Source organism: Cyclopterus lumpus, chromosome 5 (assembly GCF_009769545.1).
Source record: "Cyclopterus lumpus isolate fCycLum1 chromosome 5, fCycLum1.pri, whole genome shotgun sequence".
Lineage (NCBI taxonomy): Eukaryota > Metazoa > Chordata > Actinopteri > Perciformes > Cyclopteridae > Cyclopterus > Cyclopterus lumpus.
The window spans coordinates 12879764-12897165 of record NC_046970.1 but is presented as its reverse complement, the minus strand read 5'-3'; the positions used below and the strand labels follow the sequence as shown (position 1 = coordinate 12897165).

The window sequence follows — 17402 nt, the reverse complement described above, 5'->3', positions numbered from 1 at the left end:
TGGAAATTGCTTTCTGATCTTTTTTTAATTTAAATGATTAGAATTCATATTTATTATCATATTGTTATTATACATAAAATTGCATTTTCAAATTTACGAATCAGTTTCAAAATGAAATGCCACTGACTGAAGGACATATTTTAGGGTCTAGTTTTTTGTTTGTGGAAATAATGCAATAAAAAATTTGTTTTATAGTTGTACATGCATAAAGACATTCATTGGTTCAAATTACTATATTGTGAACCCTACATTTCCAAACGTACAATATGGTCTATTTATATTGTATACGTGTGATATGCATTATAGTGAAAACATCGTATTGTTTATGAATAGTTAAATCGTGTTTAAGTTGAAAAGGGATGGACGAGCAAGTAGGAACAGTGTTCGTGACTAAGACCGCCATCCTCCATCACCCGGAAACAGTCACAAAAGGTCAGTTGGCATCGCGAATCCAACATGGCGGTGAATCTCACAGACCTCTCCCTGCCTCAGTTAGAGGGCCTGAAAACTCAACTAGATCAGGTAACTCGGTAGTAAAAACTTACGTATGAATGGATGGTGACTGTTATACGATATAAACTTTATGAGGGTGATCATCTGATTGAAAATGGCAGAGTAGGGTAGCGAGCTAGCACATCTGAAGCTAACGGTACAAACGCCAACGATACTTAACGTTAAATATGCACCATGCTAGTTTTAAATGTAACATGTCACGCTTATGTCGACAGGAGTAAATTATACTTTGTAATGTGGGCTCGTTTAGTTCTTATTGCAAATTGGTGGGTTTAAGTTCTCGACTAACGTTCCACTCTTGTTGGAGTCAGACAGTCTTCCGGTGTGGCCGTTGATTTGTACATGTTACTGTTTTGCAGGAGATCGAGTTCTTGACGTCTTCAATAGGTCAGCTCAAAGTTGTCCAGACGAAATATGTTGAAGCAAAAGATAGTATGAACGTCCTGAACAAAAACAACAAAGGTGTGTAAAATACGAGTCTGTGACCCATCAAGCCTTTAAAGGGTTGGAACGATGGATACAAACATTGACTTCATTCACGCTACCCTTTTCTATCTATATGGTGATAATGAATACATCTCTAAAACTCAGTTCTATATAAACGTAAAGGGCTCACCAAAATGATGTGCCTTTTTTAAATATGCATTATTTATCCAAATGTGTAATGTAGTCATGTTTGTGAATTCAGCCTCTACATCGGTGAATCTGCAGCTGGTGTCAATTATGTGTTAATTCTGTCTTTCCTATGTCACACAGGAAAAGAATTGCTCGTGCCACTTACCAGCTCTGTATCCTTCCCCTCATGGTCTCATACTTTGCTGTTTTGCGTGATGTGCCATAATGAAGTTGTGCGTTTCTTGAGACATGCATACTTTCCCTTGACATTTGGTCTTCTCAGATGTACGTCCCTGGAACATTGAATGATGTGGAAAATGTGTTCGTGGATGTGGGGACAGGATACTATGTTGAAAAGGCAAATATATTTGCATTAGAGAATCCATAAGTAATGTAATACATTACTGGATTATTCCATTGTAAAACCTTTTGAAGTAAATTTAATTTATACTCTATTTGTCTGTCTCTGAAGAATGTGGATGACTCGAAGGCTTTCTTCAAACGTAAAATAGACTTCCTCACAAAGCAGATAGAGAAAATTCAGCCAGCGCTTCAAGAAAAACACGCTATGAAACAAGGTATGTTGCATTTTTTTTTTTTTTTTTTAATGGATGTTTCCTCATTATTTGTTCTAAATGTAATATTTGTCCCATTCAAAGCTGGATATTTTAATGCTAAAAGTCCCCTTTTTATGTTTTAACTAATACAATGGATATTACAAGTCAAAAATGTGCAAATTAGAGGATTAATTACAAAGTTATATTGACTTAACTTCCATAAGTCTTTCATGAACATGTAAAACTTTTTTACTTTAAGTTAATATACCACAGATACTATTTAAGAGTACAACTGAAATGCATTGACTGATATGCATGTGACAACAAAACGATGAACACCACAAAAGGCTTTGAGTTGAACAACATATGACATACTCCGTTCTTGGACTCTCGCATCAGATACGGAACAGCAAATACTAATTATAATAATACCAATATCAATGGATATATTGGACTAATCAGAAAAGCACTTATTATACCAGTAATATAAATATAAATGTGACTGATGGTAGCAGTGGGCCACAGCAGCAGGCACAATCTTGAGCCATGTAAACCTGTGAGACTGGGGAAGAGTCCAAGTTAGTAACCTGCATTAATGGGAATGCCGGCGTAGGCCTTCAACAATGTGTCATCCATGCAGCACTCTATTGCACACTTGTTTACATTGTGTTATTTCTTACAGCGGTGATTGAAGTAATGAACGTGAAGATCCAGCATCTCCAACAGAACCAGCAGTCATCCCAAGTGGTTGGACCGACCAAGGCTTAAAGAGAAAACCTATTTGAACTCTTCATGATTTGGGGTGGTATGTTTGTGTGCAAATGATCAAAGGAAATGCGTAAACCATGTCACCAGTAAATTAAAAGTAGGCTATTGTCTTGGTAAAGAAATGTGTACTTTTCAATTTGATTGGTGTCTGATAAATTGGCTTAATTAAAATAGTCAATGTGCATTTATGGAACATGTGTTTTTTTTATTGTGTATTCATCAGTGGGGTCCACTACCTAGACCGATCTGGCAAAAGTTATGTCAGGAGGCATTATGTTTTCCTTCCCATTCTCGTGAATGCCATATCTCTGGTATTATTTCAGGTCGGTTTTGGCCAAGCATGTTTTTAGTGATTTGGACCCCATGATACTCATGCAGTTCCTCCCTCTTCACTTTCTCTCCCTGGATGACCCAATGAAGCTCTTAGTTCTCTTTAAAAAAAATAGTCTCTCTGACTGTAGAACCAGTTCAGTACCAATTATCATATGTAGGGTTATCTGCTCTTTTTCAATTAGTTTATGGCAAAAAAAAGAAGGAGCAGTTGAGCAAATGCATGGATATATAATTAACTGATGTGCCTGTAGTCTTGTGCATCTGTTCTTGTTTTACATTTTTTTACCACCATGCATTTCATCAATCATTTGGTAATTAATTAAATATTAATATTCTACACATGGTGTGACGATTTGAGAAAAACAATATTTAAATATATATATTTGATGGGAGCAAATATCAAATTCTGCTTTGCTTCCCTTCAAAGTAAACATAGCGTGAAAAAGATAAGTTTCAAGAAACATTTCTCAGTTGTGGACTTAAGTTGCTGTTGAAAGACGGAAGTTTGGCCATATATTACAAACTTTACATCGGGTCATATCCTCTGCAACGAGCAGCCAGTGACGATAACTCGTTTTGTTTGCAATATGTGAAATATAGCCCACTTAAAATGCCCATTAACAAGCTCTGGGAGTCACGTCATGACGAGCTTTGCCAGGTCTCGTCAGAGCATCGACTCAGCTCCACGAGCCGCAGCGTCCTCTCTCAGGGGTCACAGGCAACCGCTGCTGGTATTAGCATTGCTGTTGCGGGGTGTGCAGCTTGTTGGGACAGACGGTGGCAGAGGACGCAGCTGTCACATGCTGGACGAGAGGTGCCTCGAAGCTGAGCAGAGGGACGAGGAATTAAGTCTAAAGACCACATGTTGTCAAACGGGAAACATTTCAAACAAAACTTAAATCAGCTAAACAACAAGTGTTAAGTGTTTACGCTATTTTTAAGCGCGTACGCACCGTTAAGGCTGGAGCGCGTTCGGTCGTTTGACTAACGTTACCGCCGAGACGGTAGTTACGACGACGGGCCACTACGTGCGGACAGTCTTTTTCTAGAGGTAGCTTAAAGCCTTCGATAAGATTCAAACCAACGGGGAAATCACATCTTCCGGAACTGAGGAGGACATCGTAAGAAGGACAGAGTCGAAGCAGCATGGTGAGTTTTGGGCCTGGAGGAGGGCACGCTAGCTAACAGGCGACAACCTGTTTGCGTCCTTCCAGTGTGACTCGTGCGGTCGGTAGCTCGAGCAAACTTTAGCCCTTAATTAATGGTCATACTCCGAAACACGGATGTTATTATTCGCAAGGACAATTCACAATGGGATTCTGTCGACCTGTCAAACAAATTAGCTTGGGGTTAGCAGTGTAAAGTAAGGCCGTCTCTAACTGGTCTGCTAGTTAACTTAAGCTAGTTAGCTAAAGGCAGGGAGGTATTTATGGAGTCGCTAGTCACAATATGGTTGACTGCGAAACACCCGACAAGCTTAACGTCACCCCATCAACATGTGTTTGAGAATACAATGAAATGTAGAATACCTAACGCCTAGCTTCATTACACATTGCGCTAAATACAAAACGTAATTATTTTACGGGTAATGTAGAGCGACTACTAACGTTACAAGTGGTTTGTGTTACATGTTAGCCGTTAACTGTGCAGCTAACGTTAAATGGCTATCGAAGAGTTCCGCGATAAAGGTCATGGCAATGCGCTGCGTAGACGTCAACCTTGAGAACGGAACAATGTGGAGGCGATTTTGGTAATCAATTACTAACGGGCGTCATGTATCCAGAATTAGCTTTGTTTAATGGTATTTCAAGATAACCGATTTTGAACATCGTCACATATGGTTGCACGTCGGCACCATGTGCTCTTGCTTCCCGGCCCCCAGATCGACGCTACGTTGCAACACTGCAAACCCAGAGCTGCCGAATTGGAACCACATGCTGGGATATCAGATTGTTTGTGAGAGGGTCGCATAATAGTTTTACATCGATGATTGAAGCGCATTCGAGGTGTAGCAGTAGATGACAGGTCGACATGCCTTGTTCAAGTTACGCTGAAGCTCAGAGGCGGACTTGGGCGGAGTATGGTAACACGTGATCGTGTGAGAGGCGGGGCAAGAGGGATAATTAAGCCAATGAAACGGTCAGAATTGTGTATGAAGAGCTGAGGGCTAATGTGTAATTTGTGATATTGGGCTATATAAAATAAACTGAATTGAATTATATGGGCTGCACGGTGGTGTAGTGGCTAGCACTGTCGCCTCACAGCAAGAGGGCCGTGGGTTCGATTCCCGGTCGGAGCGGTCCTTCTGTGTGGAGTTTGCATGTTCTCCCCGTGGCAGCGTGGGTTCTCTCCGGGCTCTCCGGCTTCCTCCCACAGTCCAAAGACATGCTGCAGGTTAATTGATCTCTAAATTGCCCATAGGTGTGAATGTGAGAGTGAATGGTTGTATGTCCCTACATGTGCCCTCGATGGACTGGCGGCCTGTCCAGGGTGTCCCCTGCCTTCGCCCTATGTCAGCTGGGATAGGCTCCAGCGCCCCCGCGACCCTAATGAGGATAAGCGGTATTGAAAATGGATGGATGGATGGATGGATGGAGCTGAGGGCTCTCAAGAAACTGGGTTACGAAATCTCTGATCAACTCGGGTTGGTTCTGAATGTTTTTAATATGCTGCTGAGTAGTAGTCACTTGAATGCATGTATGGCTTGCCACATCTAGAAACTGTTTTCATACTATATTCATAACTTAAAAATGTGAAAATGAGTGACTAATGCAACAACAACAAAACCTTGCTTGAAGGGTGAATTTAAGCATTACCCGAGGTCATGAAAAGCATGCACATATGCAAAGGAGTCAGGGCTTAACACTGACTTTTAAAAGTGATTCCCAGGCTGGCAACCAAGCATAAGCTTTTGTGACACTGAATATAGGATTGTCATTTTAAGTCACCCTATATTTTGAATAATCATGATATTATGCAATTATGTCAGTCACTGACATGACGTATATACATGTCACATTTGTATTATTAAGTCAGCTGAATCAATTGGCACATTTCTTTGGTGACTGACTCGATAGTTGAGCTTTTCACCCAAGAGAAAACAACTTAATTTGCTTCACCATTGTCTCTAAAACAGATGCCTGTACACACGCAAGTAAACGCACCAACTCATATGCTGTGTTGTCTGTATCTGGTTCTGGTCAAATACCACTAATGCAAGAAATGTTAATTATATATTTAGTCTGATATGGACATTTTGCTGTTCGCTGTCCCTTTTTTATTTTTTATATGCTAAGTGGTTGCCACTGCTAGCAACCAAAGGCCAGGAGTGGCCAATGGCAACCTGAAACCCCTTACTGCCTAGATTTGTATTTTACAATGTCTTCCATGTATTAGAAAGTTGCCGTGTTTGTTTATTAGTATTTTATACAAAGCATCCCGTCACTACTTAATAAAGTAAACTATCTATCTTCAAAATGTTACACTAGACAACTTGGTTCACATGATGATCTGTATTTAAAAAATGTTGAGTTTTGAGAACAAGTTGTTTTTCCTAATTACTATAATCACTCATGTCTGAAATCAGTTGCAGGGAAGGAAACTCCACAGTGTCTGGCTTTAACGCATTACATCCAATCATGTAAAATCTCACTTTTTCAAAATCAAAATGATCAAAACATTGCCTCCTGCTCTAACTGTACTAGTGTTTACTACTATGTAAGGTGTACCCAAAGTATTTTCTGTTACTCAGTGTATATTCTTATAATGCAGGTTACCACAAAGGGAGCAGGGCTGAACCCCAATGCTAAAGTGTGGCAGGAGATCCCTGCCCACCAGAATGACAACCCGGAGGAGACTGAAGATTCTCCTTGGATACTGACCTACCCTCCACCTGCTGAGATAACAGGCGGTATGAGCTTATTCATATGTGGTATTTGAGGAAACTGGTGTTCACATGTTTATGCCACAAAGACAACGCTTGACTGTTTGTTTAGAGCATTCTATCCTGTTGTCTAAACATGACAGTTATTTCACAAACATTTTGTTTGTCTCCTATCTTGGGTTACTCAGACGTTCCGTCTACAGGAGGAAAAGGATACGATGCTGAATACCCTGACAGCACTGCTGACTATGCCTCTGTACCCACGGAGGGCATTGTAAATGGCACAGACCACCCTGACTTGGGGTATTTACTGTTTGACCCTCAATGCGAATCAGCCTTAGATGCTGATGCTTCTGAAGAGCAACCAATGTCTGAGGAAAGCCTGAGAGCGTCTTTGAAGAAACGGCTCGAGTTCTGCTTTTCTAGGTTAGTAGTGAAGAATTATTCAAATATGTTTTTTTTTATATACTACACATTTCAACTGTTTCCAGCTACGAGAACAACATCAGTAATTAATAATTTGAATTATCGTGGGATGTTTTTCATAACTGCAAAGAACTAGCCATTTTCTGTATATTTATATTAGTATACCTAAAGTGGTATGAATCATTGGTCTAACAGCCATTGATTAAATTGAATTTGTCAATGAGTTTGACCTTTTTTTTTTGTCCAATGTTGTTTTGGGTGTTTGCAGAGAGAACCTATCTAAGGACCTGTACCTGATATCCCAGATGGACAGTGATCAGTTTGTTCCCATCTGGACTGTTGCTTGCATGGAGGACATCAAAGCCCTTACCACTGATGCAACCCTCATTCTGGATGTACTGCGAGGTACCAATGCTGCTGTTCTACCTGCATTTGTGAGGAATGCCCGCAGAGTCACTGACATAAATTAACTTGAATCGTTTTACAACTTGGTGTGATTGGTTGATTGTTAATTAACCCTTGCATAGCATATAAGTTCTAAGTAAGCACTATGACACAATGTTTAACCATGATTAGCTCGAAATACATAAAACAAGCCAGAAAATTAAGAAACTCTGAAAAATTGCATGCAAGTCTATTGAGCAGAGAAGGATAGTTGTTGGACACTGGTCAGAGCTTGATGATGCCAAACTGTGATTTGTCAAATTGCATTTTGGATGGGACTTGGCGACGTGTTCAAGTTGAAAGCACCTTGAAGTCCCAGTGAAATGGAAGTTAGTCTTAAGTCTCTGTACTGTAAGTAACTGAATATTTGACTGGATTATAATTAATCCCTCTTGTAATTGTACACCAAATAGTGGGGGGTTTATAGTGTTGCACAACATACAAAAGGCGGTGGCTCACCCATCTTCCATCTCGATAAAAGTTGCAGATTGCTTGCTTGATGGATGTCATAATTGTTTGGTATTAGCTTTTTGCGTCATATTTTGTTTTACAGGAAGAAAAGATGATTGAAGAAGTCAAATATTATATAATATATTTTTTTTAGGGTTATATATTGTTTATTAGGTGCACAATAGGATCTGGGATGGGTAGAAATAATTTAATTTTTTTTCATCTGGACTTCAATTCAGAGTAAAAACTTTTCCAACTGCAAAAGCTGTTCACATATTTTCCAAGGCTATTGTTTAAAGCGGTCACCTGTTAAATTCGCAACAAAGGAGATGGTGTAAGGATTCACCAGTGACTATTAAATGTCTTGTCACTGCTAAGTGACGACTCCAGTCAGTTTCTGCTGATGGATGCTTTTCTTTTTTTTTTGGCCGTCATGTCTGAGGTTTCTTGACATGTTCTTTCCTGTGATGTGTGCCACATGATATAAACCAAATTATCTTGACCGCACACTATGTACGTGTATTGGGGACCCTCCAGTAACTTCCAGATGGTCAAAACACTTGTATTGAGATTGTGTCTTTTGTTGCAGCTTCGCCTATGGTGCAAGTTGATGAAACTGGAGAAAAGGTTCGGCCAAACCACAGTCGCTGCATCATCATTCTGAGAGAGGTGCCAGAGACTACACCAATTGAGGTAAAGAAAACTCCATACTGCATGCTAAGAATAATCCTCCACATCATCCACCCATTTTAACTATCCTACATGCTTGTGCTTGCTCACAAGGTGTGCAGAGAAAGCTGCTGAAAAGAATTTAGTTAAAGACGGTGATGTGTAATACAGGCCATGATGTTAAAACTTAGTGAATTAATTTGTTGTCATGGGTATATTGTAGCTCACTGATAATTTATGACAGAGCCTGCAGGGAGATGTGTATGTTCAGTGTTGGAAAGTAAAATGTATAATATGTGCCCTTCATCTCTTTGACAGGAAGTGGAGGCTCTTTTTAAGAGTGAAAACTGTCCAAAAGTGTTAAGTTCTGAGTTTGCACACAACAGTAACTGGTACATAACATTTCAGTCTGATATGGATGCACAACAGGTATGTTTCCACATTAATGAACATGTTTTTTTTATTTTTTTTTAATTTTAGTTGAAGCTTATTACATTTTTTTTAGTATGCCATATAAAAGTGTAACAATATAACTACTCATTAGTAATTTGCTCTGGTTACATCTCTCTTTGAAATCAAAAGTGACTTTCATGGTGCGATTTAAAGATTTTAATTAGATTCTTGATTACAGTAGCCTGTTCACTTTGTAAAATGCAAAACATAACCTTTTTAGTAAATAACAAGTGTACAGTTCTGAGCACTGTACATCACACTAGTGCTCTGAGAGTGAGGTGGAGGTCAGCTTGTATTTCTTAGACTTGAAATGGAACAACACAGATTTTACAATGTTGTAAATATGTTTTCTTTCTGTTTTGTCCTTAGGCCTACAGATACCTACGAGAGGAAGTGAAAACATTCCAGGGAAAACCAATCATGGTGAGTTCTGTCACTGAAATATTACTTTATTTAGTATACTACAAAGTTTATTTTTTATTTTTTCAGGCTGAATTGCAGCTTATTATTAGTTCTATTTTAGACGGTAGGGTGGAACCCAGCAACCCTTGTGTTACACGAGTCGTTGTGTTGCAGCACTACTCTCTGGCTAAGCCGTAGCCTCAGGAGTGACCTTGGGATATGTGCACAGACTTGATAAGCAAGGAGGTGTTTGTCAGAAGTGTTGCACATGTAAATCTCCAGACACTTTGATATCCCTTATCACAATGTGACATTTACCTTTGCATTTCAGGTATCTACTGCATCCTTTTTTTTTGGCTGGACTTGTGTGCCCCTGATGAAACAAACAAAGCTGTGTGATATTAACGGTTCTGTCTAAACCCCAGGGATGATCAGTATCGCGCTTGGAAGGACCCGTATGCACTGTGGCTGGCTGGGAGAAACTTTTTATCTGTAGTTTATCAATCTGCTGTATTTCTGCTTCTGCACACTACCTCTACTCCATCTCGTCCTCTTTTACCCCGCCCCCTCCTCCTCCTTTCCCCTAGTCAGTGCAGTGTTGTATGGCCTAATGACTGTGAGATTATGAGATCTGAGGGGACTAAATGACGATCGACAATGCTACTCAACATAGGTACAGTCACAGCTTCACTCTTAGCAAACAGCTAATTGTCGTCTTTTTTCCCCTCTCCCCACAGGCCCGCATTAAGGCCATTAACACATTCTTTGGTAAGAACAGCTTCCGCAGTGTGGACCCAACTGTGTATAGTCAGCCTGCCCAACCACAGGCTCAATATAGTTCCCCAGTCTACATGCAGCAGGCGTACAGCCCTCAACAGCAGTACCCTGTATACCCTGTGGTGTCTTCCTCCTGGAACCCTGCGGTCATCCCTTACTTTGAAACACCACTGGTGAGAGCCTATCTTTTATCTTGAGAAATTCTTAAATATTGGAAGTTTATTTACATTTTTTTCTAACAACATGTGTTATTCAGAACATTGGATACGATTTTATGGAGCTTATCAACTTTATTTACCACTACCAGGCACCTTTTCCGCACACCAGTTTCATGAATGGTTACAACAGTCCTGGGAACTATGAAGTAAATGCAAGCTCCATCAACACCCATCGACCCATAAGCAGGAACCGGTAAGTGCAAGTCACGATGACATAACTCTCATTCATCATCATGCTGTCTAATCCTGATTAAAGCTCTTGAATGAAACATTTGAGGACACATTTGAATCACATATAAAGGATATCAATTATTGCCTAAAGTATCAAATGGTGCTTATTCAGTAGAAAGTAAGCAATCTGTTTTTCTTTTGTGTTTGCCCAGAAACCATGTTAAGGGTCACCCAAGACCTGGAGACGTGCCTTCTTCTCTGCCTCCTGGGCCACTGATGGATGGCCTGTCTGGTCCCTCGAGTCCACGGCCCCTCCCGACATCTGGGATGGCGATTGGCACCACTTCAGCAACAGCCTCCTTGTCATCCTTCAGCCTTAAAGACACTTCTCCACAAGCCCCCATACCCAGTGGATATCTAAGTGGAGCTGCACGGGGCCGGTGAGTGAATATTATCCTGCTTATTAACACTATGGAGATAAAGATTTACAACCAAATTGTAGCAGACACGGCTATGAAATCAAACTTGTTTTTGGCTTTCACGATCTATTCCAGGAAAATACAACCCATTGCATTTGTTTTATTCACATGTAAATGTAAGTTTCATATGAAAAAACATTTGAATGTAAAATTATCTGTCTTCATTGTAGGAGAGGCAGCTACAGAGGCATGAGGAGGAAAAGAGAAGATGAACATACCACGGTCAGCATATTAAAAAAATTGTAAAGTATGATTTTCCTATGAAGACCAAGGACGTCCTGGTGTTTCCTGATCAAAAAGTAGTTTATCATAGTTTTTTGGTAAGCTTCAGTGTTATTTATCTTACATTTGACTTAAACTGATTTAAAATTACAGAAGCCTGTCCCTCTGATGGAGGCCAAGGTACCACCTCCACCAAAATTTGACCTGGCAGCTTCCAATTTTCCTCCTTTGCCGGGATCTGTGGTCAGTATCCTGGGAGAAACTATGTCAGAGATGCGCCTCTCTGATGTCGTGCGTGGCTTAAAGGTGACTAACAAGGTAAAAAAAAAAATATATATAAATATTCCTCTTTGATCCAAGTCAAAGTTGTTTAAATGCACATTTTAAATTCTTGATTATTTCAGCCTGTGAACCAAGAGGTTAACGAGACTCGACAATCAAGCATATCTGAAGATGCTGTAAGCAAACCAAATGCTGTGACCCCGGTTGCTAAACTTGCTCCTGTGACACCAGTCACAGTGGCACCACCAGTCTTAAGGTAATGTGTTTGTCAACTTAACAACATGTCTGTGAATAGAAAGGACGGAAACATAGAAGATAATCTATATTTTACTTTTTTCCTGACAATTTAGTGTTTCACCTTCGGTAAAGGATGAGGATAAAGCTGAACCGTCTGTTCCAAAAGAAGAGATCTCCACGTCCCCGCAGGCTGCCTCCCCAACAGCCTCTGAAATGGCTCCCTCTGTTTGCAACCAGTCTGTTTCTACTGAAGAGCCTTCCTCATCTCCCCCATCTCCAACATCGGATCTGGTAAGGCCTGCCTTCTCACCAGGAGTGTTGGCTCAAAGTAAAATCAGCATATAGCTGGGTCATTCTAAGACCCCCGTAGACAGTGTTTGGTTGCTTTGCAGTAAATGGTGTGACGTTAATGTCTGTCTGTGGACAGATTATGTCACGATGATAGCGTCACAGCTATGAAATGGTGCATGTGTGTAGTAGAGATCAAAATAAAAGGCAGAGTTTAAAAATGGGTGAGCAATGGCGACGGACATAGTGGGGATTATTGTTGGTGTGCTTCCATCTCAAGATAGTCTCAAGTGTATTATAGCAAATGACATGGAGCCACAAAGTAATTAATATAAATATTTGTCCTTTGAAGAATATGGTAGGTGTAGCTGAGATTCACAGCAGTTTTAATAGATTCAATTAAATGTGAGGGTAGAGCAGTATTTCTCAAACTGTGAGGTGCACCCCGCTAGTGGAGAGCAGTGGTATTACAGCTGAGGGGAAATGCAGACTGTTATTTCAAGAACTTTGAGAACTTCACATATTACCAACGTATATGGACATAAAACTAAGTCATTAATAAATACATGGCCTGTATCTTCATGTAAAAGTTTACATTACACCCTTATCTGGTTATTTAAACTGGTTTTGTATCATTTTTCCCAGGTTGCTGTTTTTATTATCTTGAAAAGATATTCAGTGCAAAACAGGTTAATTGCAGCCACAATAAGCATTTAGTTTTTTGTCTGATGGAGCAATCTGGTTCACTTGAAAGTGATGTCATTTTTTAATTATTATAATTTTTTTATACAATAATTTGAAAAGGCACAGAAGGAGGGTTCAAAGTTATTTCAATAAAAATTCAGCATGGACCATTTTGTCACAATTTTGTTGGCAGTGGGGCGTTAACATTTTTCTTCCAAAGTGGGCGTGACAGAAAAAGTTTGAGTAGAGGAAGAATGTATAAAAGCATCATCTCAAACTACCACTGAAGCATAACACACTGATCTTAATGGTCATTTTGTGTTGCTGGATTATTTTATATTATGGATAATATAGTTTTCACCTGGGCCGTCCTTCAATCGGAGGATCGGTGGTTTGATTCCCAGCCCATGTCGATTTGTCCTTGGGCAAGACACTTAACCCCAAATTGCTCCCATAGCTGTACCTACGGTGTGTGAATGTTACAGGGTAGGAAATGTAAAAAAAAAATTGGGGGGCAATTTTTGCCCCCACTGATGGGCATTTATAAAAAAAATTGGGGGCACTTTTTTAAACTTGTGAAATAACATTTAACATTTAATATATTATAACATGAATAACAATTTTTTTTTCAAACGTAATAAAAGGGCTATACATAGATGAATTAAATTTACAACCAATTTTTCAGAAAATGAAAACAAATATTAAATTATATGTACAGTGTTGACAAATAATAATTATGTACATATACATGAGTGGCTTATTTGTCAAAGAGCACCAGTTCATCATCGTCATCTGTGTCACTGCCAGCCATTGGAGAAGTTCCTGGTCTGACCTGCTGCCTTGCTCAGACGGTTTTATGTGAGGCCGCTTGGCTTTCTTCTCACAGCAGATTCTACACATGCTGCAGCAGCTGCATCTTCTTCTGGTCCCTCCAGTGAGATCATCATGAGGTCTTCCACTGTGTTGAGATGGAACAAACAAAAACAACAATAGTATGTTACATGTGATAAGGGACCTAATCTAAACATGTAACCCTTGAAGTCAACTGCAGTCTAAACTAATTGTATTTATCCCCAAATAGAGGATTGGTTGTGAACCACAAGATGGCGGTAACTTATGAGGATGTGACTGCACTCGTTAGCTAGCTAAAGTGAACTAAATAAGTTCAAAATAATTACTACTAGTTATCACTCATTGGAGGCGATGGCCACGTATTTCTTGACGTTGTCGCTCCCCTTGATGAAGTCTGCAAAAGAAAATTGTTTGCTGGGTTGACAACGAAAATTTCTCCTCCCACTCACAGGAGGTCAATTTGCACTCCATTTGGTTCATCACGCACACGCAACATTGAGGCGAAAATCCAAAACATGATATGGCAACTGGACCGGGTCAGGGCTACGATGTTTTTGACAAGTTCATTAAATTATCATAATTATTAGAGGAAATTATGGGGGCATTTTTTGCCCCTCTCCTAGTGATATCGGGGGCAAAATGATATTTCTTAGGGGCAGTTTTGCCCTCGTGTATTTCCGACGCTGGAATGTTAGCTACTCCTGATGGGCAGGTGAAAGAAAAGCACTATACAAGTACAGGTCCATTCACCTGTTTTTGTGTCTTCTTACGTGTGGGGAATTTCTTTGATTTATTTATTTTAATGTCTTAATTTTCACCCATTTATCGCTTACCAGGGGGCAAGAAAACTGAGCTATGCAGAGGTGTGCCAGCGGCTGGCCAAGGAACCGCCGCCAGCACAGATGCAGCCTCCCTCCCCTCCTGCCTCCTCAGCTAGCCAACCCCTGCAAGAGCTCAAGGTCAACAGGGTTGAGGAGCCTCGGCCTAACTCCAGGCGCACTACAGAGAAACCCGGAGACAGCTGCCCACCTCGTCATCCATTACGCTCCTTCAGAGGGGCGAATGGCCAAGTCAGATCCGGAGCACTGAAGACTCGGGAGCATCCGAGAGGCCTGAATACTGGAAAACCATTTTCCCCCCACCGGGGAGCCAGACGCAGTGGCAAAGAACAGAACATTCCCCCTCGATCTCCAAAATAACTAAAGAAAAGGGAACCTATAATACATTAACTAAAATGGAAAGGAAAAACAATATTTATGTAAATATATAATATATGTAAATAGACAGATGAATATATTTCATTTGACCGACTTTTTCAAAGAATCTTAATATTGTTGCAGACCTGAAATAATTTTTTAGTAAGATGCATATTGTCTGCTGCAAGAATTGATAAAACATACTTTGCTTAAAGTAATATCACCATGACGTTCCCAAGAGATGCCTCCAAAAACAGGCTAAATCTGTAGAGTGTATCTGCGTTTATCGTGAGGGGAAGAAAGAGGGATGTTGTTACTTTTAAATATTAGGTAGCATTAAGTAAGCGCTGTCCACATCCCAATGATGAATGAGACTCATTGGATTGTGTGAGTAGTTCTTGTTGGCATGTGATTCATCGAGAGCTTGATACCAAATTAGTTTTGCATTGAAATCAAGGATGTGCGTATGATGTGGAAGATGTTGATTCCATGGCGGAATAATAGAAACGGTCATACTTTTGATTAACGACAGAAGGTATGAACTTTGAGTAGCTATTTTTCAAGGCCTTACATTATGTTGAAACTGTCTACAAAGATGCTGATTTAATACCGAATAACATGTATTCATAACATTGCGTTGTGTAATGATTATAATCCTTCAGTGTTTATGCAGTAGTCATCTTTGTGATGCAGATATTAGATCACTACTAGTAATGTTTTAAATAAGCCTACTTACTGGAGTAGATAAGCTTATTTGTTTGTTTTTTACAAGATTGTATCAGTGATTTAACTCCTGTGCAAATCTGTATATCTTGTAAAAATTCCATAGCATGAAAACTCATGAGAATAGTAGTTGACAGCCAAATAACCTACTGTTAACTGAGGGTTATCACAGGAGCAGAAAGACTCCATGTTTTATCAGATGTCAATAATGCTGGTGTGTGTCTCGCAAAGCAAGATTACAGGGTTTGACGGATAACTGGTTCCAGGCCCGGCTTCTGATATGAATTATTCTGTATGTTCAGGAAGGTTTCTAGAGTAGGATGGTAGATCCTGAAGAGTAAGCTGTCCTTACTTAGTGACTAGCATGTGAATAGCTAAAACGCATTCGATGATCTGAGGGACCTCAGGAGTAGAAATTGGATTTTCTTCTAAAAAAACTGAAATTTGTGGCCTCTTCTCAATTAATGTAGCTATTTGGTGGTTGATGTCATGGCCAGTGTCTCAGCTTGATTTGGTGACATTGATTGCCTGCATCATCTCTTGATTAGATGCATAACACGCTTCAGACGAATGTACCGTAGTTTTTGGCATAAAACCACTTTTGAACTTGATCTTATAAATGTCCATATGTAGTAGTAGCTTTCCTTCAGCGTGTGTATATACAGATTTATTTTTGATCTTAGTTTGGGTTTTTTTCCTGCTGTAGTTTAATTTGATATAATTGTGTGTGTTTTTTTTCTCATGGTATTGAATGTTTGTGTAATATTAGTAAATATGTGTGTAGACTGATCTGAGAAAAGATACTTGGTTATTATGGCTGAGCAGAACTTGACTGGACATGTAGTGGCAGGAGTTGAAATGCACTAACCTCAAATCCCCAGGCTTTTAATCATAAGATAGGTTTGAAATGGAATGGGCTTGCACAGAAATGCTCAATTTGAGTTTAAATGTGTTTCATTTTAGTGTTTTCATTTTGTCAGATTAGTCTGTTGTTGCAAATGGAAATAAACAAAAGATGAGTGAAGTGTAGAATTGTAGATTTTCAGGATTAGGGGGATAACACCTACCTAGGATAGATGTCCTCTGCTTGTATGGACTTGACTACAGTGTTCTGTGTCTTGTAATCAGTTGTCTCCAGTGTATATTGTATTATGTTTGTGGAAGAGAGATTGCATTGACTTCAGACTGCATGGAACTATTATCTCAAATGAAACTTCCAGTGCCTTAACTTAATTTCAGTTTTGTGCAAGAATTGTGAGACCATCAATTTGGCTCACTAAACATGGCTGGTTAATTGGTTATCAAAATCCAACATTATCAGTTGTTGACACAGACACTGGATCCTACTCGATGCCAATGTCGGTTTATTGTATGTGCAGCTGTAGGGCTGGGCCTGGTTAGAGTGGAGCTTAATGCGTGTGCGCATGCTTGTGTGTCCGTTATGCGTATGTGATGCATTTCATTTTCTTAGCTTGTCAATGCAATGTCAGTCTTGTATGAGAATCTTGCGTTTAACTCACAATCAAATATGAGATTGCCGTTTCAGCCAAATACACTGGTTTATTATGTGATGTGATTGCTGAGCCAAAAGAGGTAAAAAAATAAAAAAATATTTTTAAACATCTGTGTCTTGTGTGCACTACATTTTAATGCAGCTTCACATACAGCATATGTGAGTACGGTAAAACCAGATGCCTCGTGTCCTGTGGCCTTTTGATTTGTGTCTTCTATTTAAACCTGAAATCTGGTCAAACTGACGG

The 17402-nt window shown here is 39.7% G+C and overlaps 2 protein-coding genes across 3 annotated transcripts; both read left to right on the top strand.

The window, feature by feature from the left end:
- The first annotated feature begins 412 nt into the window (after positions 1 to 412).
- Positions 413 to 2646, top strand: pfdn5 (prefoldin 5). Its single transcript, XM_034532759.1, has 6 exons — positions 413 to 522; positions 873 to 975; positions 1270 to 1301; positions 1412 to 1486; positions 1601 to 1706; positions 2368 to 2646. The coding sequence occupies exons 1-6, from the start codon at positions 457 to 459 to the stop codon at positions 2451 to 2453; spliced, it is 468 nt and encodes a 155-aa protein (XP_034388650.1). The 5' UTR covers positions 413 to 456; the 3' UTR covers positions 2454 to 2646.
- A 762-nt stretch (positions 2647 to 3408) lies between these two features.
- Positions 3409 to 17243, top strand: larp4ab (La ribonucleoprotein 4Ab). Of its 2 annotated transcripts, none has more exons than XM_034533813.1 (15): positions 3409 to 3935; positions 6558 to 6696; positions 6858 to 7095; positions 7364 to 7500; positions 8579 to 8682; positions 8977 to 9087; positions 9481 to 9534; positions 10251 to 10463; positions 10598 to 10701; positions 10892 to 11119; positions 11329 to 11380; positions 11534 to 11686; positions 11785 to 11918; positions 12013 to 12190; positions 14560 to 17243. In XM_034533813.1, exons 1-15 carry the CDS (start codon positions 3933 to 3935, stop codon positions 14920 to 14922), a joined length of 2211 nt encoding a protein of 736 aa, XP_034389704.1. In that variant the 5' UTR covers positions 3409 to 3932; the 3' UTR covers positions 14923 to 17243. The 2 variants fall into 2 exon arrangements, with proteins under 2 accessions (XP_034389704.1, XP_034389703.1); XM_034533812.1 differs by having other exon boundaries at positions 3410 to 3935; positions 11534 to 11698.
- Positions 17244 to 17402: the final 159 nt, after the last annotated feature.

What these genes read in the sequence shown, in the direction of transcription:
- larp4ab (XM_034533812.1), top strand. An exon ending in ACCTGCTGAGATAACAGGCG is followed by an intron (nt 6,697 to 6,857) that starts GTATGAGCTTAT and finishes TGGGTTACTCAG; the next exon opens with ACGTTCCGTCTACAGGAGGA. An exon ending in CATTCTGGATGTACTGCGAG is followed by an intron (nt 7,501 to 8,578) that starts GTACCAATGCTG and finishes CTTTTGTTGCAG; the next exon opens with CTTCGCCTATGGTGCAAGTT.
- pfdn5 (XM_034532759.1), top strand. Translation starts at nt 457, where the DNA reads ATGGCGGTGAATCTCACAGACCTCTCCCTGCCTCAGTTAGAGGGCCTG. An exon ending in TGAAAACTCAACTAGATCAG is followed by an intron (nt 523 to 872) that starts GTAACTCGGTAG and finishes ACTGTTTTGCAG; the next exon opens with GAGATCGAGTTCTTGACGTC. An exon ending in AAAACACGCTATGAAACAAG is followed by an intron (nt 1,707 to 2,367) that starts GTATGTTGCATT and finishes TATTTCTTACAG; the next exon opens with CGGTGATTGAAGTAATGAAC.